Raw genomic sequence first — 25,917 nt, forward strand, 5'->3', positions numbered from 1 at the left:
GAGCGCTGTTGAGTCTCATTGTGTCTTTATCCGGTCTTTTGGGAATTCTTCTTCACTTCATCCAAATCAATAGCTGATAAAGCGTGTGATCACTCTATATGTGCTGGATCAGATTTTCTACTTTTTATGTATTTATAACCAGATATAGTGTATACTACTATAAGAATTACGCTACAGAGACTCAGACAAAGAAGAAAAGGGATTGGTTGATGTTGATACTGTAGAGTACTAATCAATATTCCTTCTGGGACAATAAACTAAATATTTTATTAAATTGTTACACCACACATAACAAGCAAGTCTAGACTGGAGTTACCCTGGCACATTAATTGAATGGGTAATAATTCAACGTCAGAATTGAGAACTGCTCCACTATGGTTTGTATTAGCCATTGTATGCACTCACATCACTTACATCAAGTAAGACCAGCACATCAGCATCCGTTCTTTCCAGCTGGGAATACAGCACATGGAAGAAATGCCAAATAACACTTTGTTCTCCATTATATGCAAGTATTAAATGCTAGAGAAGAAACTACAGTGCACAGTGTCTGACCTGTTTGCCTTGGCTGTGTCTTGTTAAAAAACATAATATGATCTGTAACTAAGGAAATTAGGTGAGGTGAAAGGCAATAACAAATCTTGTATTTCTATGATCAAATATTTTAATGTTGCTAAAGCATTGTGTTTTAATGTGAGCATTAGGAAAAAAAAAATGATTACATGTTTTAGCAATGTCTAATCTATTATTTGATGATTTAAGTCAGATAATTCCTGCATTTTAATTCAATGTATCCTCAATTCATTTGTCATATTACATGACAAAGGGCATAAATGTGGATAATGAGATATTTAAAGATTTCATACTCTTGGTCATAATAGACCTCCTTGGGACTACATGTCTTACACTATGCAAGATCTACTGACATTGTATTAATGTTACGTGTAGAAATGGAAAACCTATTGATGTCTTCTCACTGTCGCTGATACCCACTGCAGGGCCTAATGACAGGTCAAAACATTATTTAACATAAATACAGAGCTTCCTTATGATAGATAGATTGTTTGTGAAAGAATGTAATCCTAAATTAAGGACCTATATGGTCCTTAATTTAGGATTACATTTTTGTTGTTATCTTGCTCCACACATCCATCTTGTGGAGGTTTTGTAGAAGTGCATCATTCCCTTCCACAGTTTTAATGATAAAGAGCTGGTTGATATTGCCATGAACAGATATAGGTCTACCACAAACCTGCCTCTGCCTTTACCAAACAGGCAAACTAGGTAACTTCATAGTTTCAATATCTGAATGTTATTGACCAAAAATGATGTTATTAAGAGAAAAATCAAATTTAGCTTGTTCCCGCCCAATGAAGGACCTTCAAGAAAAGTTTAACTCCCATAACTTTTTTCATTCACTCTCTATGGTCATACTTAGCTCTATGGATGTAATGTATCTATGGTCACAAGGAGGACCGCTGTTTCCCTCTTTTGGAAAAAGGCACAGACACCCTGTTTTCACTTTTGAGAGACAGCTAATCATCAGTATCAGCATACAGAATACATTGCAAGGTTGGCATTCTCCTGACAGTCAAACTTATCAAACTTATCATGTTAGGCAAATGTGATGAATCACTACACTATGGGAACAGGCTGCCCTGTTGCTGAGTTACCTGCATTTTTGACATTACCAACCCTAATGTCTATAATACATATTTCGGACTGGTTTTTAATAGATTATCTATTAAATAGAAAAAAGAGAAGTGAAGAGTGCACTTATAGCGTACATTCACACCCCTCCTGTTAATGGTGTTTTAATCCTGGCAAGTTGAAAATAAGCAGCTATTCTTTTATTATTTTGTGTTAAATTACAATGCCTGCCACAATATACACCATATACATCTATTTGCTAGACCTTATCTATCTAGCCAATAGAGCCAATCAAAATCTGTCACAAAACATATGAAGTGAGGATGCAGGGGCTTGAGACGCCACTCAAAGCTGTTTCTTGGAGGAACACAACAACAGCTCACCTTGGCTACTTACTGAATCTAAATGTATTTTCTCACCTGTAAAATCCTATAAAAAACACAACAATCCATGGACCAGAAAACAAGTTTTGTTTAATTTAAAACATTTAATATGATAAATGTACAGTTATTACTGTTTTTGTATTTTTGGTATGAAGCTACTATATAACAAAACATTGACTTGGTTGTCATATTCTTCTTTTCTGCTCAGTGCTCCTGTGATAGTTACATAGTTACAGTGCAAACATGCAAAACAGTCCACAGTTTAGCCACTCATTTCTTCATTATAGTGAAATGCACTAAAACACATTATTTTCTTTACAAATGCAGCCATTTAAAAGAAGCACCCATGCCAGGAAACTATATACTAGGCCTATATAATTTACTTTAGGTCCTTGCTCAATTCCTCCTTATTGAAATACAATTTTAATGGCTCAACTTGCATATTCCTTTTATGTTATGATAGTATTTCACCATTTAAATCTTGTTTGTTTTCTTTTTCTGTTTCTTTTCAACAATATATTTGTTACTTCCTATGAGTAACTAATGGTAAATATACCCTATCTATAAATTGAAAACATCCTCTACTTGAATTTGCACAGCATTATGTTTGTCACTGCACCGATCTTCTATCTATGTGTTGGAAATAAAGTTGCTTTAAAATAAAGGATTCTCCAAGCACTGCGGTCTTCTTTTCCTTATAAATTTTCTTTCTCCTCGAGGTCAAAGAAAAGACACAGGACGTTTTGTTTTTATTTTTGTATTTATTTATTTTTTAGCCCAACCAATCACTAACAAATCCCCTTGTTCCAGAGCACTGACAGTATACATTCAGACTTTTTGATGGAACTATGGATTCATATTGGATAGTTCAATACATTTATATGTTACAAGACTACCATGAAATGCATATTTACTGTACATTTTAATAATGGCACCTCTTTCTTGAGAAACTGGAAACATACACAGGACTAACTTTACCTGCTTGGGTTTATCCATCCAGGGGTCCCCTGGAAACTACACTTCTTAATTCTCCAGGATGAGAGTTGTTAAAAGAAGAGCGGCTAACACATACTGGGATATTCTTTCCCCCAGGATGGCGAAGTCATAACCCGCCCTACTCTGCCTCTGATTGGCTTAACCTGACGTCCTTTACCCTAACCAGTCTCACTACTCATGCCTAAAACCCAGAGCCACTGTATCTGAATGCCCATTATATCTGAATGCCCATTACTGTATATCTTAATAGCTGTGCCTAAACCTAACCAACCAAATCAATTGAGGCAATGAGTATTAGCCAATCAGAGGCAGAGTAGGGCGGGTCTTGACTTCGCCACCCTGAGGGAAAAAATCTAAAGTTGGCGCACGTTTGTGTGTGTTGTTGCTGCGCTTGTCCCTGCTCCGGTTTCTAGCTTGTTGGTAGTCTCACATTTCTACAAAACTGCTGTCACTCTTCTCCTGTGGCTACACTTTCTGAGTAAGGTGAGCTCTGTTGTCGGTTAACCCCTTTTATATGTCAGTTTCCACAGAGAAATATGATTGCTAACGCTTTATTCAAGCTAGCCAGACGGTAGCTGAAGTGAAGCGTCATACTGAAGAAAAAAACGAAAAAAAAACAAACACGCAAAAGTCTCGAGGGGTTGACGTCACTCTCGTTGTTACCATTGACAACGAAGGTGTATTACTATAATTTCTCTTTGTGTGTTGTATTTTATATGTTCGTTTACTGTTATATATATATATATATATATATATATATATATATATATATATATATATATATATGTCTGTAAGTCACGTCTGAATTGTGAACTTTTTTTTGCAATAAAGATGACTTTGAAAGTTAAACAAAAAAAGACAGTGTATTACTATATTACTGTTACACACAACTCAAAACCGGATCACCATCACCCCACAATACAAATATTAATACACTAATGTTGCAAGAATAAAAAAAAAAAAGTTTAAATATAAAAACAATAATGCTAAAAAAAAACATGATACTAACACGATTAATTATTATTCCTGGCGGGGGGGATTCCTTGAATGGATAGGCCTGGCCCCCTAGGACCCCCCTCAGACATTGTATGCTATAGAGACTTGCCATTCACCATTTATTTACCAGTATGTATATGTTATTCTTTACGCTAGGTTAATAGCTAGGCTATTTATGTGTAGGCTATTATTTTGTATGTTTGAAGTTATAAATGTGGGCCCTCTGCCCCATAGTCCAAATTAATTAAACTAACTACCTGATTGACGTGTAACAGATACAGGAGGACATAATGGTGGTTGGTGTGTCTGCTTGTGTAAGTAAGATGTCATTTTGCAGACTGATGAAGCATGGTGTGATGTATGGTGCTCGGTCCTGTCCTACTTTTGTTCTTTCATTTGTTTTGTTCCTGTACGAGTCATGCCATTTTTACATGTTTTAGAAAAAAAAGATGCTTTTTTGTTTTTCTGACAATGTAAACCTTAAGTAACATTTGAAGGATTTGAGTAGTGTTGTGTAACTGTCAACATATTGGCATGCAGTAAACTTTAACTATTGTTTGTTCTTTTAGTAGGAAAAAGCACAGGTGTTTTCCATCTGGCAGTAGGGCAACCACGTGACAACTACCACATTTTTGGTTCGGGTTTTGGTATTGATTTTTTATTTTTTTTTGCCTTGTGCCTGTTGTGCCTGTGTAAAAATATAGCATCACTGGCCTCTGGAGACAATGGTGCTCTACGCTGGATTCCCTCCTGTGGACACTTCCATTCCTCTGTTGTGTTGTTGGTTTCTACAAATATGTAAGTAAGATCTATTTCGTAAAAGATTGTGTAGGGATTCCTTTCAAAGGAGGTTCTATTCTGGTCAATGTTGTGAAAATAACAATTTTCCACAACCAAAGTTAACTTCTTTAAAATTACTTTTTTTGTCCGACCAACAGTCTAAAACCCATAAACATTTGATGATAGAAAACAGACGCAAACAGCAAATTCTCACGAAGATGAAACTAAAGAACGTTCAGTGTTCAAATTTTCTGTCAATCAAAGTAAAGGCTCTTTCCATCTCTGACATTTCTCCCGGTGAGCTTGTCGTGGTAGGAGCAGCACAGGTGTTAATAATAACATTAACAATGCCTCTGTGCCATTAAAGTGTCCCAGTGAGACATGACAGTGTGGCAGTGAGCTGTCACCATACCAGGACCCTGAAACCGAAGCAGCTAAATATAATTCAGCCATCATTCGTTTCATAATTTACACCTGGGATTTGCCTCTATGTCAAAATGTTCTGCGTGAAAAAAGGCGTACTGATCATTGACTAACAGTTTCAGCTCTAAAGTCGATACTGAGATTGTAAATACAAAGCTATCTGTGTGCTTCAGCTTCAAAGGAATTGTACTGTAAGCAGTCAACTGCAGGCACTGTCTATTGACTGGTTGTCTCTGTGTCCTAAGCATCCCATCCATCTGTAAGTTCCCTTAATTGCCTTGCAACCGGGAACTTGACAAGGATTCCACTGTCTGCTGTTACTGGAAACTGAGATAAATAAACTGGATCGACTGTCCGATTGATTACTTGTCACATCTCTCTGTTGACGTGACCGGCTGCAAGGGGAGCATCAGTTGAAATGGATGGAGATGAGTTTGTATTTTGAGGTGTGTGTGTGTGTGTGTGTGTGTGTGTGTAGATAAGACCCTCTCATCAAGCAGACCACAGAGATAAATGTGTCCATGGCCAACACCAGCCCTATCAATACTACTTCCACAAATTGTCTCAGGAGCGCATCGTAATCTGTCTCCCATGCTAGATACTGAGCCCACAAAGCGGTTGTTAAAATGCACTTTACTTCAGTACAAGCCATGCCAGGTCATTACTCAGTGACATGTTACCTGCTTTCGAGTTTATTCACTTCATCCATACCAAGTCTGTAAATGATAAAAGCCACAATCAGTTAGACCTATTGTAGTTTGGACATGGGCTTCACAGTGTGGCTGCAGGATCTCCCAGAAAATGTATTTATTTATATATTAATGTTTGATAGGACTGATATCTGATTTCTGCATGACAGCAGTAAATCTAAACTATTTCCCCAGCTCTACTGTATATATCTAATACAACACTAGATGGCGGTATAGTATAAAGGATTTTCAACAACAAGCTCGCTTTTTCACACTGACTCCTGCAATAATTAGAGTGATAACAGAACTATATCGCATTCTTGGTGCTTCACCTTGGATCTTTATTGTTTTTATTATTTTGAAACGTGCATATATATTATTATTTTATTACTTCAAATGGTTTCGTGACTTTATTTTTCGGTATTTCCAAATTATAACCTGGTTAATTTGCGTCGTCTTAATTAATTTAACCACAAATATAATAAAGAGATATCCGCAGGATAGAACACATTTCCCATGTTTTGGGAAAATCAAATGTCTGTTTTTATCCTGACATGCTAAGAAGATATTTCTTCTAAACAAATGCAATGGTTTGTTTTTTTTATAGAATAATTATGTCTTCATAAATAGTAAGTGTAAAGAAATATAAGCTCATACATCGAATTCGTCTAAAAAAATCAGATTACCCGACGTAAACGTTATAGCAGAGCAGCTTACATTTTACAGGCTTTTATCTGGCAGATCTGACTTCTCTTTAGATTGTCTCACGTTACTTTATATTGTCCATATCGTGCGCATATAAAATGTATCTGTGTACAACAAGTCATTTATACCGATGGCTTTTGTTTTTGTTTAGCACCTGCTCAAGTTGAAACTGACATGCGTTTTTATAAGCCATGATTTTATCCAGCGTTCACTTGGAGTTTCCTTCATTTCTGAATTACCTTGCTGTCAGAAATACAATATAAAAATACATCTAATGAAAAATAATATATGTGTATATAGAGTCAGTTTGGTTAAATATCTCCCCTTTAACTCTTGTTGTCTGCTTACAGTGTTCTTTTTGTTTTAAACTGTGGATAATATCAACTCTTCGTCCAGCGAGGAGGGATTATTTCCTCCGTGTATTATTTCATTGTATTAGCTGTTCATTGGAAGCTTTCACTGCGTTTGATTGGGTCGATAATTCTCCACACAGGGGCAGCACGCACTGAGCCAAATAAATCTTTGCCATTTTTTTAAACAGTATACACTGTAACAAAAAGCAAGACGAGCGAGAGAAGCATTGCATTCTTATATTTACCAGATGGCTGTGAGAAATATGAAATAAAAATGAAGTCCTGACTGAACACATGTTTCTAACATGCAGCAGGCCTGTGATATGTTTGAAGACAAAATATGGGCCTACAGTGTTAAAAATGTGTCTGTTTTCGATTTCTGCTTATTTAGACCAGATTTTATTATTTAATATTATTCTATTCAAAAAATTTATTCAGCAATAAATTAGGTAGAATTGCGTACCTTAAAAGAAAAGATTAAATGAAAGATAATTTGATGTCTGCTTTTTAAAATAAATGTAGGCCAACCTACCTAAATATCAATATCCTCATTTCACATCTTTTATTTTGTTTGTAGACACAGGTTTGGTTGGACAAAGCAGTGATAAATATCCCTGTTGATCACTTGATTGATTACCTTGCTCAAAGGTCACGCGGGCGCTGGTAATTTCCTCGTGCCGGAGGCTGCCTTTTCACTTTTACTCTGCCTCGACAGCCCCCAATACACACTGTGTTATGTTTTAACCCCTTACCAGCTGGATGTACTCCTACTGTAATACAGTGCAAATGTACCGAATCCGGAAGAGTTCACCCATTTTTGTATCGATTTAAACAATGTTGAATTAGAATTAATTATCAGTTTGCTAACTGATGTTTGTGTGTGAATTCAGCGCAAAGTGAAAGAAGTGAGGTAATCTTTTATACTTGCAACCGTTGGGGGTCTCGAACCCAATTAATTTCTAATAATTACAATCCACGGGGCTGTGGGGATCTCTGCGCCGCTCCGCCCTGCCACCGGGTTCAGCGTATCATAATAAAATATGTATCGAGAAAGTGCTCGAGAAGGGAGAAGAGATGAGGGAAGAGAAGAGTGAGTTATTGCGGTGAATGAAAACTGTTTCCATTTAGGCTAATTGAGCGCGCAGCCTGAAGCTCTCTCTCTCTCTCTCTCTCTCTCTCTCTCTCTCTCTCTCTCTCTCTTTCTTTCTTTCTTTCTGTGTGTGTGTGTGTGTGTGTTTGTTTGTGCGTACGCGCGGCGCACCACCTTCTCAGACACGGTGTATATAGGCGCAACCCACTTAATAGCACCATTTATGTCATTACAGTAGAGGTAGAGTGAGGTACAACCACAATAAAGTATCAGTATTAACCTCTCTTAAGTCGGCCATTTAAATGAGGAATAGCGATCCGGAGATGTCCCAGTTTATAATTTAGTTTAGTTTAGTTTTTAGACACAGAATTACATCTTTAAAAAAAAAAAAAATCTTTGTGAATAAGTCAAAATAGTTTTGGGTTTGGTGTTTGCCCAGTTGTGCACATGTACCTTACATATTACCATATGGCATGCTTTTGGTTTTGGGTCTGAAACAAATATTATCCCCCCCCCCCTCCAATGACATGGCATGATGTCACGACTTTCAATCCGTTTTGGAATCGATAGCTCGAGTTCACAACCCATTAAAGAGTTCATCTGCAAGGTCAGCATGATCTCATGCGGATCTTATTAATTGCCAATTACTTTAATTATACACTGTCTCTGTTTGGGAACAAATAGGTTGCACCTTTATGATATCAAGCAATCTCACTGTATCCCCCCCCTAAGTTTTAGCAGTACAATACAGAGAATGGTAACAAATCATGATTTGCTGTTTTTGTATCTGGCTGCTGCTCTATTTTTCTGATATATGACTCAGTATCTAAATATGCCTCTATAAAATGTTTATGTGATAACAGCAGACATGCAGTGATTTTATTGACTTTTAGTGCCTGGATGGCATGCATTTATGTGGCCTTTTTGGTCAAATCCAAAATCAAAAAAAAAAAAAGAAAAGAAGAAAAGTTGATTAAAATTGCACCCACTGAGATGAAGGCTCGGACAAAAGTCTTTCTTGATAGAGTCGTTCTCCTTCCAAGTTAAATGAAGTGAAAACATCCTTTTGGAGCCTTCAGCAATTACCAAGTGATGAAATTTACGCACTGCAACAGAAACGTCTCAAACAGGCATTAATACTAAGCACTTAACATATTAATAATTGTCAGCACACATGGAGAGAGAGAGGGAGAAACCTGGGCACTCTCATATTAGAGCTGTCAGTCGGGTGCCCAAGCGGGAGAGGGAGGAGGGGAAGTTTTTCATTCATTTTCCAGTGCTCGGTACAATGGTCAAAACACAATTAAAATATATAAAATCTTTAATGACTATATCCAGCCTTGGCAATTTAAGTGAACATTGATTAATGCGACTTAATTTAAAGAGAAAAGGTGCGCAGTAAGGATTGAGAATAAAGATCGTTATAATTAACGTCCTCGGCACTCCGTAGATCCGGGGTGCTGACTGCACTGCAAAAAATATCCACTAAATGGAGCCTTTCATTTAGGGCTCAGTCTCAGAAACCTTTTTCTTTCTCTCGGTAGAAACAGTTACATATACATAGGCTATTGCTTCTGCTAGATTAACTTGCGTTTAACTTGTTAGACGAGATTGTTTTTAGTATTTTTCTTTTTTTACACAATCTGACTAATATGGTTGCCTTTTCCCGCATTATTTCAAGATAAGAGTCTCTTGTTTCGAGATAAGTGCTGAAACAAGTCAGACTGCAGCCAGCGCATCTCAAATCCAAAGTTTCCTCACGTGTTAAACAAACACCAGGACTGAATGTGAAGCTACAACAAGCTCGGACATTTTTTGCAGCGTGCCCCCGCTTTCTCACTCAGTGATCGTTTGAAACTCTGACACGAAAGGAGATGTCCACGATTCACACATCTTGAACCAGATCAGGTTAATATCAAAAGTGATAAATCGTCCCAAACTTTTTCTGGCACTTGCTGCCGGCAGATTTCGGGGCTGTGCGCATGTGCGAAGGTGTCCAGACTGACAATGCTGGAGAGATAGCGCGTTTGGATTGAGAAACCCAGAGAAAAAGGACAGAGAAAAAACAAAAAGGAGGAAAAAAGATCCAAGAAAAAATCCAAACAAACCCACGCCGAGAGACTGGCACCATGAGGTCCAAAGGCAGGGCACGGAAACTGGCCACGAGTAGGTGCAACATCCCTTTCTTTTTTTTTTTTTTCCTTTTGAAACATGCCATCTTATATACCTATAGACTGTCGCTGTTATCACTGCGTTTATTAATAGTTTGTGTACCGATTTCATTTCCACCAGAAATCCATAATCCTCACTTTCACCAGAGAAGAGTGACAAAATGGTGATATGGTCGCGAAGAGAGCAGAAAATGAAACGCTGTCACTAGAAGAGTGTAAACTTTAAAGTTTAGGGAGCGATGGAGGAACTTTGTGCAGGGCGTCCGCTCCAGCATTGGAATCGCTCGTTGCATGTAGTGGGCGCTGTAGTGTGCTGTAGCGCATTGTAGGGTGAAAAATCCCATGTCCCGTGCAGCGGCAGTCGCAATGCAATCGCTGCACACTGCTGCTGCGGGGCTGCTGGTCACTTCAGTTTTGCGGGGAGCAACTTTGGGGGAAAAAAAGGCAGGTTGATGGAGATGGAGGAAAGAATGAGGAGAAAAACGAGGATTTAGACAGACATGGTAAATGTTTCAGGGAAGGGCACCTTGTTGTGTTTGTGACTCTTGTTTGTGTATGCGAGTCATGATGCAGTTCATTCCGAGCTCTTATTAATGCGTAATGTGTGTTGATTGTTAAAGTATATGCCACTCTAAAAAAAAAAAAAAAAACAAAAAACTAATTCAGACTTTGATGTTTTAATTCTTTTGATGCACGAGTGTTACAGCTTTGTAGACTTTACGTCTCGGTGTAATTTGATTATTGCAGGAGGCAGGCTTCATACTTTGTTAGCAACATTCATTTAGGATCAAATAATAACTTAAAATAATCCATGAGTTTGATTAAATTAAGTGTAATATCGAAACACTCTTGTCATTAAATCGATTTAATTACTTGGGCGCAATCAACTATAAGAATTTATGCAGGAGATGATTGATATGGCTATTCATGCATTGATTTGCTACAATAAATTATATTAAGAATTATATATTTTTTTTCCTAAAGCTGTTTCCTTGGTGATTTACGTACATTCCTGTGCTGTGTTGCTGACTTTCATTTGAGTGTTGACTCTTTTATTTGTTGAGATTCTAACTGTAAAACGCACGCCATTAATATAGAATTGTATTGCAGATGTTTTAGGATGAAATTGGGGGGGCGGGCAGTGTATATGGCCAAGGCCTGCAGTATTTTAGGGCTTGCAGAAATTGGATATAAGGGACGTTATGATATTCTGTCAGTTCAGTGGTTTACACTCTGTTTTGCATATGGACTACCTGTGACTTTGCATACAAATATAGCTAAATAAAATAAATAAAGCCATAACACATAAGTCTAAGAATAGGGTTCTGGATAAGTTGTTACGTGTGATCAGTTAGAAGCAAGGCACTGAATAATTAGTTTTCGTCCCATAAGTAAAATATAGCTTAATACAACTTATTAAAGTTAGCAAGTATTAATGTATATAACTGCTTTATTGTGATTCTAATGCATGTTTAGAAAGTACTGTGACAGGTATAAGAAAATGGGTGCGCACACACACAGACACACACAGTCATCATCAACAACAGGAAAAAAAACACTTGATTTTCCTCGCAGCGGCCTTCCACCTCTCTCTCTCTCTCTCTCTCTCTCTCTCTCGACTGTGAGACACAACTTTGTTCTCGAACAAAGTTTTTAACTGCTATAGAAAGGCGCACAAAGGGGAACACGCAACAACTGCATCAACTCCCAACATACTCGCAGACCATTAAAGCCATCCTGAGAATATAAGAGGGATAATTCCTCGCGTATTTAACGATTATTATTCTCGAGATGGAAGACGAAATCTACGTCTTAAGTCAGAATGGGGGGGGAAATGTTTCTCTGTCCCTGGAGGAGCGGGTCCGATCTGGCCCCCAGCCAGGTCTGCACAGTGTCAACAGTGAATATTTAAATTCCCAGACCCCTCATAAGAGCTCTGCTGGTAAATGCGTTCAGTGTGTGCCTCCCCGTCTGTCCGGAGAAGTCGTGTTAAAACGGGCATGTACGGGGCCTCCTCGCAGAACAGCCGTGTGATAAAAAAGAAAAAGAAAAGGGGGTGGATGTAATAGAGGAGGTGATGGAGAGGTGGTAAACGTAAGAGTGATTGATGGAGGTTGACTGATTAGTCCGCACGTCCAGATGTAATGCGGTGCGCCACAAAAACTCGCTTTTGCTTCCCAACTAAGTATAGCCAAGGCGTGCAGCAGGCCGCACCCCGTGGTGAATTGTGGGTTACAGAAAGATGGAGGAGGGGGGCTTGATGATCCAAAACTAGCTCGGTGTAGGCCTAATTAGAGGTCCACTTAGAATATTTAAGTCTCAATAAAAAGCCCTTGATTATGGTGTGTTTAGAGGTTTTTGATAATTTGTTAGTAATAATTACAACGACGATTAATCTAGCGTAATGTAGAATGATACTGTGATGTACAGATCTATAGTAGGCCTATAGCTGAACCGACTATAGACAATCTCTAATTCTAGTCTTTTAACACGGTGTAAAAAATATATATACCGAAAGGAAAAGTTCCATGAGAATTATTTGGAAGCCTAACAAGTGGCAATAGAGCATAGAAATCCAGTTTGCGTCCCAAGGCTCACACTTGTGCATTCGATAATCATTTTTCACATTTACCACAATATTCCGTCAGTCATCACTCACTGATGCGCCTGTTTCCATAAACGTGCCTCAAGTCGCTTATTAGACGCACATTTTACACTTTGACTTCCCTGATGGGCACGCGAGAAAGCTGTCCGTGCGCGCGACACACAGAGAGCGAGAGAGAGAGAAAAAGAGGGAGAGAAAAAGAGAGAGAGAGAGAGGGAGGCCTAGCGCGCCTCGGTGTCTCGCAGTCTGTCAGCGCCTCCGCTCTCCGCAGCCGAGGAGCGCGTCGTCCTCCTCACATTGTGCAATGGGCCATGCATCTCGCGTTTGTCTGGCGGAGCTCATTAAAACGGTTAATAGATCGGCCCATTTAAAAGGTGAGAGGGAGCGGGCCGGCGCGAGGAAAGTGAAATAGAGACCCCATTAAACAGCCCTTGTTGTCCCGGAGCGGTGCTCTTTGCCTGCGCTCCGCTTGGTGCCAAAGCTCCGTATACAAATGTCCCATATCTCCTTCAGTAATGGACTGGGTCAAGAATCATTGGGGGCCCACGGCAGAGGTTACTCCACTCTGTTTTCGTAAGGTTATGTTAATCGTTTCTTTGAACTTGTTTTCTAATGCAAATGAATAACCATATAGCCAATTTATCTAATGGTGTTTTCTTTTCTTTTTTTTCTTTTAATCAAGTGAATTCATATCAGTTCAAGGAGTACCACTCCAGTCGGTGGTAATAGGCACATCTTAAACCAGAATAGGGAAGATCACTTCAGTCAAGAAATATTTGAATTGGAAAAAAGAAAAAACAAATATTTTTTTACACCCTATCCAGCTCACTTTTGTGTTATTTATTTCAAGGTCTTAATGTGAGATTCAGTAACTTGCTGCTGACCTGTTTGATTTGATGTGTTTGCTTTAGAGGAGAGTTTGTGTGTGAAATGCCCACTTGAACTTGAAATGTGTGCATGGCGCTTCAGAAAGGCGACAGTTTTCCACTTCAGTCACGGATGTGTAACAATTATGTGATCAGTCCGCGGAGAGGTGAAACTGGGAAAACGCACACATTTATGAACCAACAGCAGCATTTCTGCTTGTTAGGAAAGCTGCTGAACGCTTGTCAAACCAGATGTAAAGCGTATCACAGTCATATATGCCCGCACATGCAGCCTTTGTGGGTGTATTAGATATGTTTTGAGGCAGAAGTGTGTGTGTGTGTGTGTGTGTGTGTGTGTGTGTGTGTGTGTGTGTCGGTGGGTTTGGGGTGGCGGGGGTGCAGGTTGACTGTGACCCAGGCCCTCTCATCTATCAACGCCCCCATCTGTCTGACATGTCGTCCACTTTCCTCCTCTCTTACGACGGGAGAAGGGTTATACCCCTCCACCCCTCTCTCAGAAAATGGCTCTTTTGGAAGGTCTCTGATGTTAATGAGTCGTCCAGGACCGGGTCTCAGGGCTGTAAACAGAGAGCTGATGAGGTTAGTGGTTTGTTTATGCGATGTTGTCACCTGCTTGAAGGATGGCCCCTGTCCCAAGCAACTAGGGAGCTCCCAGGCCCCGTCATGGGTCCCGTCTCAGGCCCTGACACAGCGGCCGGCTGCCCCAGGGGCTACTCTCCCGTCATTACACCCTCTTTTCCATCTGCAATCCCCGCTCTCCTCCATCTCAGTCCATCATGTATGTGAGGAATTTTATAATGCATTAAAGCACACAGACAAGCGTTTTTGAATGGCGGTGGCAGGTGAAATAGTGAGAGTGTGTAGTTTTGTTGTCATCGTGTGCTGTGCGTATGTGTGAGGCAGTAGTGTTTGTATGTTGTTGTTGGAGGGAGGTGGGGGTGGTGGGGTGGTGTAGTGCAGCGACCCAGACAGGGCAGTGTGGGAACACCAAGGGATGGATGGAGGGAGGGGAGGGTGGGAGGGTGGTGTGCAGCAACATGTCAAGCCTGGGAACCGCTGTGTGTTTACCACAGGGAAACCGTACCAACACAGAACAATGAGCGAGCCTTACCCCTTCTAAATAAAAAAAAAAAAAAAAAAAAGCCATTTCTGCTTTCTTCTCCCCCCTAAAGGTCATGGAGTTAGAGATAGGGAGTCCACACAAAAGCCTCCAGTCTGTCGGCAGTCTGGTCTGGCCCAGTACGGTGCCAAGGCTGAGGTCATTATCAACAGACCAGTCCCAAGCTAAGCATATTTTTATAGATTGTACTTGTGTGGTGTGTGTGTGTGTGTGTGTGTGTGTGTATATTTAGAGGGAAGGTGAGAATGTGTGTGTGTGTATTGAGTTGTGTGTGTGTGTGTGTGTGTGTGTGTGTGTGTGTGTGTGTTTAGAGGGGAGGAGAAAGTGTGTGTGTGTGTGTGTGTGTGTGTGTGTGTGTGTGCTTATTTGGACGTGCTGAGTGTGTACATGCGAGTTTTAGTGCACAAAACAAAGGCGCTCCGCAGAGTATACGGCGCAGTCGTCAAATGTGTGACGTGCCGCCATTTTCTCATCACAAATTGGTCTGAGATAAATGGCATTTTGCTGAGTTGAAAAGTTTACCCAGACATCAAACTGATTTGTGTGTCGTTATGATGTCTGAGGAGTTATAATGTCAACAGATTGCTGATGGTGCGGTTTGCCCGGGCTATTAATGAGGCGGTGTGAAGTTAGCACTCCCTGGCGCGCTTTGAGAAGAGATGTCTGTTAGCTAATTAAAGAAACTCAATCATTTTATACTCCAATCAATTACCTGAAGCAGGTGGTAGAAACAGGGCCCGACACTCTGGCCTCATGTCTCACATCAGCTAACTACCCAAAGTCACTTTACTACATTGTTGAGTGCTTTTATGGGGAGGAAGGCTAAACAGGAGGCTTGATATGACTTTATTCTGGCTGCCAATCTTTGTGTGCTGCACTTTACTCTAGACTTCCAGACATGATGTTATGTTTGCATGTCAGTTTACAGACTGCAGTGGGATCATTTTACCTATTTTTTTATATCTCACCCGGATACCCTGAATAGGTGGATACAGAAGGATTTATCAATTTAATCCCAGTTGCCCATATTATAATAACCCTGTAACTCATTCACCAAATTGCTTTTGAATTAATGGTAAATATCTTTGTTCTGGCAGGTTTACTAAAGTGGCGTGTGTTTGCTTGTGGACATTCTTTTTAATCACAACCACCGAGGGCTGACAGAGAGAACAGTGCTTTTTTTTTTTCGCTCTCACACACTGGAGGGAGCACATAGCTATAAACAGGAATTACCCAACAATCGCTTTGTGAACGTGGTGATAACAGTGTGTTCCAGCACTGCTCGGGGATCTCCCTGGGTGGAGCAGGCTGGCCCGAGGGATGGAAGGAGTGAGGGTGGGAGGGCCGGAGGAGAGGAGAGTCACTTCTGATTAACGGGTGGAACGGGGCATCAGGTCGTGCCCATCTGTAGCTGAAATGAGAGGACATACATACGTTTATGTGTTTGTGTGCTATATGTGTGTGATTCCTGTACACCTTTCATCTCTGCCACAACAAGCCCCCCCCCCCCACCGACCACCACTCTCCACACTGAAGCTCATTAAGCTGTGACCTCTCGCCCCTGCAGGACGGGAGAGAATGAGGGTAGGAGATGTGATCAAAGCTGGGGCCTTTCCTGATGAAGTTTGCTCTGCACCACATTCACCTGATTGGATCTGATAGCAGCTGTCTTGCCTTTGTTGCAGTGATTAAACAGTGATTGTTACAGCAAGAGACACAAAAAGGAATTATTATTTGGGGTTATTGTTTTGTGAAACATCTTTAAACCAAGGACTCACAAATAAAAAGGTTTTATGCTAGTAGAACCAAACTTCTTAGTTCTATCTTTCTGGGCGGCTAGAGACCCAGACCGAAGCACACTGTGAGTTCTCCGAGCCCAGTTTTTGGGAGGTGGATCATGTTTCCACTGCACCATCAGTGTTCACCTCACCGTTCACTCCCAATCCCATGTCTGAGAAAAGGAAACACCATGTCCCTGTCCTCAAAGATCTGTGTTGATGACTTCCCCTCTGTGTATGTGTGCGTCTGTATTAGCCGCGCACCTTCTGTGTGTGTGCGCACAAGTGTTGATGGTCAGCCAGGGTCGCGGCAGAGGAAAGAATGCGGCCGCGGAAAGGAATGCAAGGCTGATTAGCGCTGCTTACCTGTAAGTGAACTGGATGTGCCGGCGTGTGATGAGACCGAGGAAACAAGGGAACAATAGGACAGTAGAGATTCCTTTCCACGCCGCATTCCAGCGATCCTGCAGCCGGGGCCCCCTGCTCGGAGCTTTGATGAACCCTTCTTGTGGCTTCCTGGGATTGTCGCTCCTCCACGAACACAAAAACATAAAGCGGCCGGTGAGCGGGGCCAGGGAAGAGAGAGCACGGCCCTCCTCAGGATGTCCTGTTTTGATTAGCGTTAGCATCCTAAATGCACCATAGAAATATTATTCTAACACGGAGAAGAGCTTAGTGGTGACACATCCACTTCTTTCCACTCTGTGACCTCCAGGGTCAGATACACTACAATGAGCCAGGAATCAAAGAGGTGCTCCTCACCCAGTGATCTGACTGAGGAAATCATGTGAGGAAAACAAGGCGATAAAACGATAGGGAGAGCTTTCAGGGCCTGTCAACAGGTGGAAGTTTTGTCAGGCCAGTGCTTTTAGAAGTTTCTAAGAAGTACCTGACCATTTCTGGAATTATTATATCAATAACATACTGGTGGCATCTCTAAAAATTTTAACTGTTGTGTTTTTATTAGGATGACAGGAAGTGGTGAGTGGCGGAGCTGGTTTTAAGATAGGCTTTCCTATGCTAGAATAAGCAGACATTCCTCCACAAATTAGAGGAGGGTGTCAGTTTCTGCAAGAGTTTTAAAAGGCAACAGTATCAAAGTAGGTAAAAACTGATAGTTAGCATATAAGTTGGGAATCAAACTCGTGTTTTTACTGCCTTGTGAAGCATTTTGTAACACCTTGATAGCTACTAACAGCAATTTCTACTTACTGGTAACTTAAACTGTTGTAAGTCATTCTTTTATGAGACAAAAGGAACTTAAAAACACTTTAAATAAAATAGTTAAACAGAAATGACTGAAGTAGTTTTTTTTCTCCATAAACTGAGTTGATTTAAGTTGGCTAGAATTCTTAATTAACTGACCATATTTCCTCTTAAATAAGTACCGTAGTTATGTACTTTGAGCACCAGCTCTTGCACACAGTGTCCTCTTTCAGCAGCCCACACTTCATCTTTTCTGTCTCCTGTGGAATCAGAGAGCAGTGAAGCGTTGCAGCATGGTTTGTTGTTTTGCTGGTGCTCGAGGGCTTTAGTTTGACAGGAGGGCACCACTTTGTTCACCTCAGTGTCCAGAAGGGACCCCTAGGGGCCTCGGGCCTGGACGTCTCTGTCAGGGCTGTGGCAGGACTGGGGCAACGGGGGGCCCCGCTGCTCACTGGGTCAGTGGACAAGCTAATCGATTTTATCTCCGTTTCACACACCACGCCAAACCCCTACTGGCCTGATATTCACATGTTCACTGTTCAGAGGATTATGCTCCTTCCATCTTCTGTCTCTCTTCTTTTTTTTTTTCTCCTTCAGTTTCTTTCTCTTTCTATCCCGCCACATTTCTCGTGTTTCTCATTTGTCTTTCTTCTGCTGTGTTTTGTCTGCATCTCTTTCACTCTTTACCTCCCTCCCTTTCTCCTTCCCTCGCTCCATCCCTCTTCTCCCCCTTTGAAGGGAGCATTTTAAATTTAGCCTCCGTGCCCGTCTCTGCGTTGGCGCTCCCCACGAGGGAGGCTGGTGGGCAGGCGGAGGAGCCCTTGTTTTCTCGGCCATTCCTCTGGATGAAGCGTTGGAACAAGGGAATGAAAGCTTTGGGAAAGGTCTGGAAACTTCCCATTCATCAGTGTAAGGAGATACCGCGCTGACAGTTAGCAGACGACCAGCCAAGTACAACACGGGACAGCCGCGTGGGCCTGCAGCGCTCGGCTCAACAGACAGACAGAGCGAGACTAGACCAAACACCCCACTCATCTCTGTTCGAGGAAATAACATATGTTAGCATTTTAGGCGTTTATTCTTATTCTCTTGCGCGGAGTGAGTCAAGTGTGAACAGTAGAATAAGTGAATGATTACGGGTGCAATCATAACTAATATAGTAATAAAGAAGAGCAGGGGGCAACAAAGTATAGCACTGCAGACAAATAATGATTACATGCTGTCATTTAAGTAGTGGAGCAAACTGTGGTTGGTTCAGTTATTTTCTGATTTGGCAGAATTGGCAACTTTTTCTACTTTTCATGGCCCTAAAATTGAATTGTGTGTCCTGTATGTATTAGTGATATACATTTTTATCAGCATTCATTTCTTGACAGTCTTTTGTTTAAGATTCAAATTTGCTTTCTACGTTTTCATCATTATTTGTATTGACTGACCTTTTCCCTGTTCTTTTAGCCCCTCTGACACACCCTCTCATCACACTTTCCCATCAGCCACTGCAGCAGGGCGGAATGCACGCATACCCGCAGGGGCTGTAATACATGTATGAAAGCATAAGATTTATATGCACCCATAAACACATGCAGCCACACGTGTTTGAATATTTATCCATCCTTACAAGAAATTTGGACACAACACACTCGCACACACACATGGACACTGTGTCTGTGTAGGCTGAGCCGGGATGGGACAGCGCATTGGCAGGGCAGTGCAGGGTGGGACATTGCAGGTGTGAGTCTGTGTCTCTCTGCCCAGCCATTAATCGCTGCCATCTGACAGTTCAATCTACGAGGGGCCGAGCGGAGCAGCCGGCTGGTTACCAGGGCAGGTCATTACTGAGCATGGAGGCAGCCAATCGCATCAGCGATCAATGACAAAGGCTGTAGAGGGGGAGAGTGCAAAAAAGTGAGGGAGAAGTCGAGGGAGGTAGGGTTGTGAAAGATAAAGGGTGAGAGAGGCAATGGAGACTTAGGGATGAAGGGAGGGGAGAGGAGAGGTACGGCAGGATAAAGGTAGTTATGCTGCTGAAGGTCAGTTCGTGGTTGTGGAGTGGATGACAAACAGGCTGTCAGCTGCCAAGAAATGGAGATATTCATCTGATGCTGCACAACTAAAAATATGGCCCCCTCGCACGTGCATGCACATAAATGCACACAGAAACAGTCATTGCCATAGCAGCTTGATTGAGAATGCAGCAGGGGAATTTAGTGTGAGCTATTGTTTTATGAATTCCATATACAAGGTGTTGGCAGACTGCGCCGGCCTTTTAGTGGTCAGTTCGGGCTGCGCCGTAGTAAAAGTAATGACTGGCTGTGAATAAAAAAAAAATCAGTTCATGAAAAACGCCACAACTCCCCCGTGGCCCCGCCTCCACTGCCCACCACGTTACCACGGGAACAGCTGCCATGGTGAGGTCTGTCCAGTGGTGTTTACCCAGCCCCGAGAAGTCAAACACAGTCTCCCTCTAACTGAAGGAATTCCATACGCGTTACGACATTTATCATATTTCATAACCCAGTGAATGTCATTTTCACCTTCTCACCCGTGTTTTTCCTCAAGCTTTTTACATTTTTTTTTTTATTTTGACGAGGGGATTAATTGATGTTGTGGGTGACATTATTTGGCCAGGGCTCTGATAAAACAACAGTCAGATCTCTCTTTTCTCCCCAGAGGCCTAGAATAGCAGAACTGGTCGTTTTTCCTCCACTATCTCTCAGCAGATCCGCTGGCCCTCTCTCCCAGACACACACACACACACACACACATGCACAGGCCATCCCAGCGTGGACACCACTGAGTGATGATGAGTCATTATAGAGAGTGTGCCCTTCGACCTCCTCCAGTCTTTATGGATCACTCTCTGGCAGAATCATATTCCCTAATGCCAAGTTCCTGTCCATCTGCCTGCCTGTCTGTCAGACAGTCAGGCCCCTGTAGTCTCTCTCTTTCTCTCTCTCCCATACTCTCTCTCTCTCTCTCTCTCTCTCTCTCTCTCTCTCTCTCCCCTGAGTTTCACACACCAGTTCATCTCAGACATCTCTGTTTATTTTAATAACAAACAGGGAAAATATCTCCTTTTCCCATTACCAAATGTTTGAATGTGATAGTCTTCACGTATTCCATAGTGAGAATAATGGACATAAGTGTTGATTTGTTCTACAATTATATTTAGATGAACTTGAGAAAGGCTTCAGAAATTCTCTGTTGTCCAAGGGTGTGGTAGTTTAGACGATTAATTGTATCTATTCATCCTAACCTACCATGTACTTCAATGTTGAGATTGGCATGCAGCAACGCTTCAGTTGAATTCACAGTAATCCAATACAGCTCTTTGCATGTAAGTGTTTTCCCCCCATCTATTTCCTCACTTGCATACAATCGCGGTAATTCCTCAGTGCGCAGAGGAGCAGAGCACCAAGGGAAAGCAGAGGAAAGGAGTCAGTTTGCATTTCTACACATCCTCTTCTCTTTTTCTATGTTACTTTGTTAATCCAATACTACCACTATGCCAAGGGTATTCTGTGTAGATCAGGCTGCTAATATGTTTTTTTGTGGGCGCTAGCATTTGATCCTTCTCTCAACAAATGCAATTTGTTTGGCCTGATTTGATCAGTTGCAGCAGCGTAGTTGCATGCAGGCTGGAGCAGGTAAACCTTCTGTACGATGGGAGTTACAATGTTTTTGCGTCTGTGAGAGGGAAAACTCTATTACAGGTGTCCTGGACCACGGGGCCCTGCTGGCTCTGATGAAATGCTCTTTGGGTGTTAATTCAATTCTGATTTCGCTTAGCTTGGAGACTAGCCACCTCTGGGGTTTTAAAACTGGCTCTGAAAGGCAGAAAACAAAGTCTGGTTCTAAACCATACAATTACAATGGTGGAAACTTTGAAGGGCACTTCCTGATGTAACATAGTAATCTCCCTTGGGACACCAGAGAATGATGCTGTATAATTTTGGTAATGTTTTTGTGGAATAAGCATTGTTGTATGTGTGCACAGTGCATGCGACTTGTAAAGTGGTACTGCTGCACAGCCAATTACATATACATTGGATACCATTGACATGGAACGCACTGTATAACACTATAGCAATCAGGCGTAATCATTGGTAACACGGATACCGATGAAAACAGGAAAATATGGCTGAGGTAAAAGACTGTTAAGAGCAGTCGATTGATCCTCGGGACCAGCTGGATTCTGGTTCTTGCTATGCTTTCATCTGACAGCTTGCACCAGAGATGCTAGGTCTGTAGCACCGATAACAATAGAAAAACAATGCCATGCAAGCAAAACTGAGAAAATGAATATGATATGAGAAATGATATAGTTACAATTTCAGATTGTGACCACACAGCTGTGACAAACTCACATTAAAGGCAAAATTCACCACAGTTGTCCCCAGATTTACACACTGCTGAATATCCGGCTGGGCCCGCAAAACAAGTGACCCATTTCAGCCCCTTAAGGGTTCAGAGACATAGGGTGCATGCTAGCTGTCACACCATCAGCCAGCCCAGAGCCCCACAGATCAAATACAGGTATGATTTATGTTCCCTGTCCCAGCCTTCACACCGCATGTTCTCCTGCATTGGAGTTGTTGGTCAAACCCAACTGCAGCAGTAATTTGTCTCCTTACATGTGTAGGAGGTGCGGGGCGAAGGTCAGTGAAATGAAAATGACCAGACCTGACTTAATTGTTGTATCTATTTGAGGTTCGAGACAGGATGTCTGTCTGAATGTCTATCTGTCTATATGTCCATCTGTCTTGTTTCTGTCTCGGCGCCATATTTTGTGTCAGTGGGTTGAGACCCTCTGGCTGCAGTAAGCCATTATGGGCACTGATCTGATCCAGCAGGGTTCACTGAAGAGATCTGTCTTAGCCAGATAGCATCATTATCACAACACATAGTCTGATGGAAAAGTTTCCTCTGGTTTCTCTGGTCCTCTATCAACCGCACAATCCCCATACAAAAAAACTCAAGTATTGGTTACCATGGAATTATTATCAACTCTTGTCTGCACTTGTATGTACATGCTGTAAAGCCTAACTAATACACTAATGTCTCAGATATGGTACTAAACACCTTTTTACCTCCAATTTCCTCGCCTGCTTGGCACATCTGACAAGGTTAAGCCAGTAAATTGTGGAGAGAAATGCTTCCTGTGTGTGATTACATTTATCATGTATAATTAGGAAGTTCTGCTCTGTCTACACATGATGACCTTTGACCCTAAGTGTGACAGTTGTAGGCTGGTGTTGCCAGACACCCAAATGTGCTGTCCAGGTCGTGCTACTCCGCAAAGTCTGGTTTCCGCTGCAGGATCGAATGTCTTCGATTAGATTTTCTTTTCTAAGCCTTTTCATTTGAGAAAGTTATCTATGATTCCTTTTTTCACTGAGAATATTTGTCATTTGGACCACAAATCTCAGAGAAATATTATACACAGATGTTCATCCGTACTTAATTTGTACTACTTTACAAAGTTATGCAGTCATGTATTCTCTCTCAAGAATCCACATTTAAACCATGTTTGACATTCAAAAACCTTCCTCTTGAACTGCATCTACAATTTTGTACGTCATTGTTGAACCATATCATGCATACAAGGCCGAGTATAATTTAACGGGGTTGTTGCTTTTATTAAAAGACTTAGCTGCAATGCTTTTTTTACACTGGAGATGAACACATGAAGGGATTTCATTTTGTCCATGTCATTCTGTTCAATCAATAGTTAATACAACAATATTCAATGACGTTCAAGCGTCTGTAAAACAGAGAAATTTCCACCAGTGTCCCCTATTGCAGGGTTACAATAACTATAGGTGTATTACATTGACTTTAATTAACAGTTTAGTTAGTCAATAGTGAACCCTTTATCGTTCATACAGAAGCTATGTCAGTGTAAAACTCTCGTCCTCAATCAAACTTTTTCTTGATTTGTTGACGCATGTGTGAAAATCACAAACTTCATGTCTTTGTTGCCCCTTTGTTGCCTGGGCCATAGTTCTCTAATTATTTAAGCCCTCCTCTAAATCTCAGTCTTTCTTTCCTCCCATGTTTTCTTTCTTTGTCTTCCTTCCCTCCTGTCCATTGCTCTGTCATTTGTTCTTCCTTTTCCTTTGCGCTTGTACCCTTTTTGTGTTATAATTCCCACCTATTATTTCTGTCCCGAACCCTCATTAGTCATGTCGCTGTCAGCCACCAGCTGCAGACACACACACACACATAGACACAGCCACACGTATTCTTGCACATGCACAGGTATGGAAGTCATCAAGGCAAGGTCAAAGGTCTGCCTCATTACCCAGCTCCAGTGAAAACTTTTGGTGTGTTTTATGCACTGGTATCAAAAAGCTGGGGGTGGGAAATGAGAACAGGAAGCAGGGGGAACAAGGGGTATAGAAAAGGCTAGATAATGAAGAAGACTGATGGGATTTTTAGGAGGAAATAAGAGAAGAGCGTGAGTGATTGCGAGGGAGAAACACTGAAGAGCAAGACAGAAAGACCTCTTCTTCATCTCCGTATCTGTGCGTGGTTTATTCCGCTCCATACCTGTAAACCAGATCAATATAGCCCAGTCAGAAGATGGGAAATTGTGGTTAGTTCGAGGGGTTTTGGGGGAGTTGAATTGAGCTCTGAGGATGAAGTCTCACTCTGCCCTCACCACAGATGCTGCCGTGTACATGACTGGTGTTTCCTGACGTTAAACACAACATCTCTAAATAAAGTCATTAGGAGCAGTCCAACAGAAGCCCATTCATTCATTCATCCTCTTCTGCTCACTCACACACACACACACACACACACACACACACACACATACGCTCTTTCTTTCTCCCACTCAAACACACACACACACACACACACACACACACACACACACATACAGTGTTGAGACTGTGAGCCTCAATGGGACATGATACACTGACATGTGACAGAAAGCAAAGCAGGAGTGTGTGTGCATGTTCAAGTTCAGTTCTGGAGGTCAGGGAGGTGTGTGTGTGTGTGTGTGTGTGTGTGTGTGTGTGTGTGTGTGTGTGTGTGTGTGTGTGTGTGTGTGTGTGCGTGCGTGCGTGTGTGTGTGAGTGTCAGAGTGTGTAGGGGGCGTCAGCTGGGAGTAGTCAGGGGGACACTGCTGATGCAGACTGACATGGGACATAAACACTTAGTAGTATAGTGAAGGGGCCCATTGTCTCAATTGCCGCCATGTCAGTCTCTCTGTGTAATGGAACGATCTGTCTCTGTATGTTTGTCTAATTGCCCAGTCTGTCTCTCTGTCTGTCTGTCTTCTGATAGGTCTATCTCACTGCTTGACTGTGTCTTTCTTTCCCTCTTTAACTTTTCCTTCTTTTCTATCTATATATACACTTGCATTTGTGGCACAAAGCAGATCTGCTTATCCCAAATATCTGATCTGATCTGCCAATTCCTGAATGGCGGTTGCTGTTTCTTGTATGTGTGTTAACATGAATTTTATGTCTATAACCTCTCCTTCGATCTGATTGTTAGTGTTTATGATGTACAGTCACACACCAGATGTCTTAGCACATCTTGGATTAAAAGAGAATATATAAGTGCATGTAATAAGAAAACAGAAAAAAGAAAGAAGACAACAAAGGTCTAAGAAAAAAGGAATTTTGATTACAAGAAGTGCCATAGTTAGTGGCAGGTGGAATTGTTAACAAGCCCAGTGGTACAGAACATGCAAGGGAGTTATTAGTTGTGGGATTTCAGAGCCGTGGCTGAGCCCAGAAAGGAGGTAAAGGTGTGTGGAGGATATGAGATCTTTGGGGTCGAGGTGCTGGGACTGTGATGAGGTGTGTGAGATTAATGGGAGTAAAGTTGTAAAGAGAGGGGAGGCGAGTAAGGGTGAGGTGCCGAGGACATGCCAGGTGGCTGTTGAGGATTTGTGTTTGTGCGCGTGCGTAGGTACGAGCCTGTTCGTACAGTCTAACTGCTGAATTTTTAGCAATATTCTCACCTGAATTCTGACTTGAGGTCCTTAACCCTGACGTCCTGTAACATCAACTCAAAACCCCACTTTGTAATCCTTAAAAATGCACGGTTGTCAAATCCACACTGGGC

At 41.6% G+C, this 25,917-nt stretch overlaps 1 protein-coding gene across 1 annotated transcript in view; it reads left to right on the top strand.

Moving 5' to 3' along the window:
- The first annotated feature begins 9,743 nt into the window (after positions 1–9,743).
- Positions 9,744–25,917, top strand: part of mecom (MDS1 and EVI1 complex locus) — a 132,423-nt gene continuing 116,249 nt past the window's right edge. The window contains exon 1 of the mRNA XM_051396836.1: positions 9,744–10,231. Coding sequence (XP_051252796.1) covers positions 10,195–10,231 — 37 coding nt within the window. The 5' untranslated portion in view covers positions 9,744–10,194. The remainder of the gene's footprint in view (positions 10,232–25,917) is intronic.

This window comes from Dicentrarchus labrax, unplaced genomic scaffold (genome assembly GCF_905237075.1).
Source record: "Dicentrarchus labrax unplaced genomic scaffold, dlabrax2021, whole genome shotgun sequence".
Classification (NCBI taxonomy): domain Eukaryota; kingdom Metazoa; phylum Chordata; class Actinopteri; family Moronidae; genus Dicentrarchus; species Dicentrarchus labrax.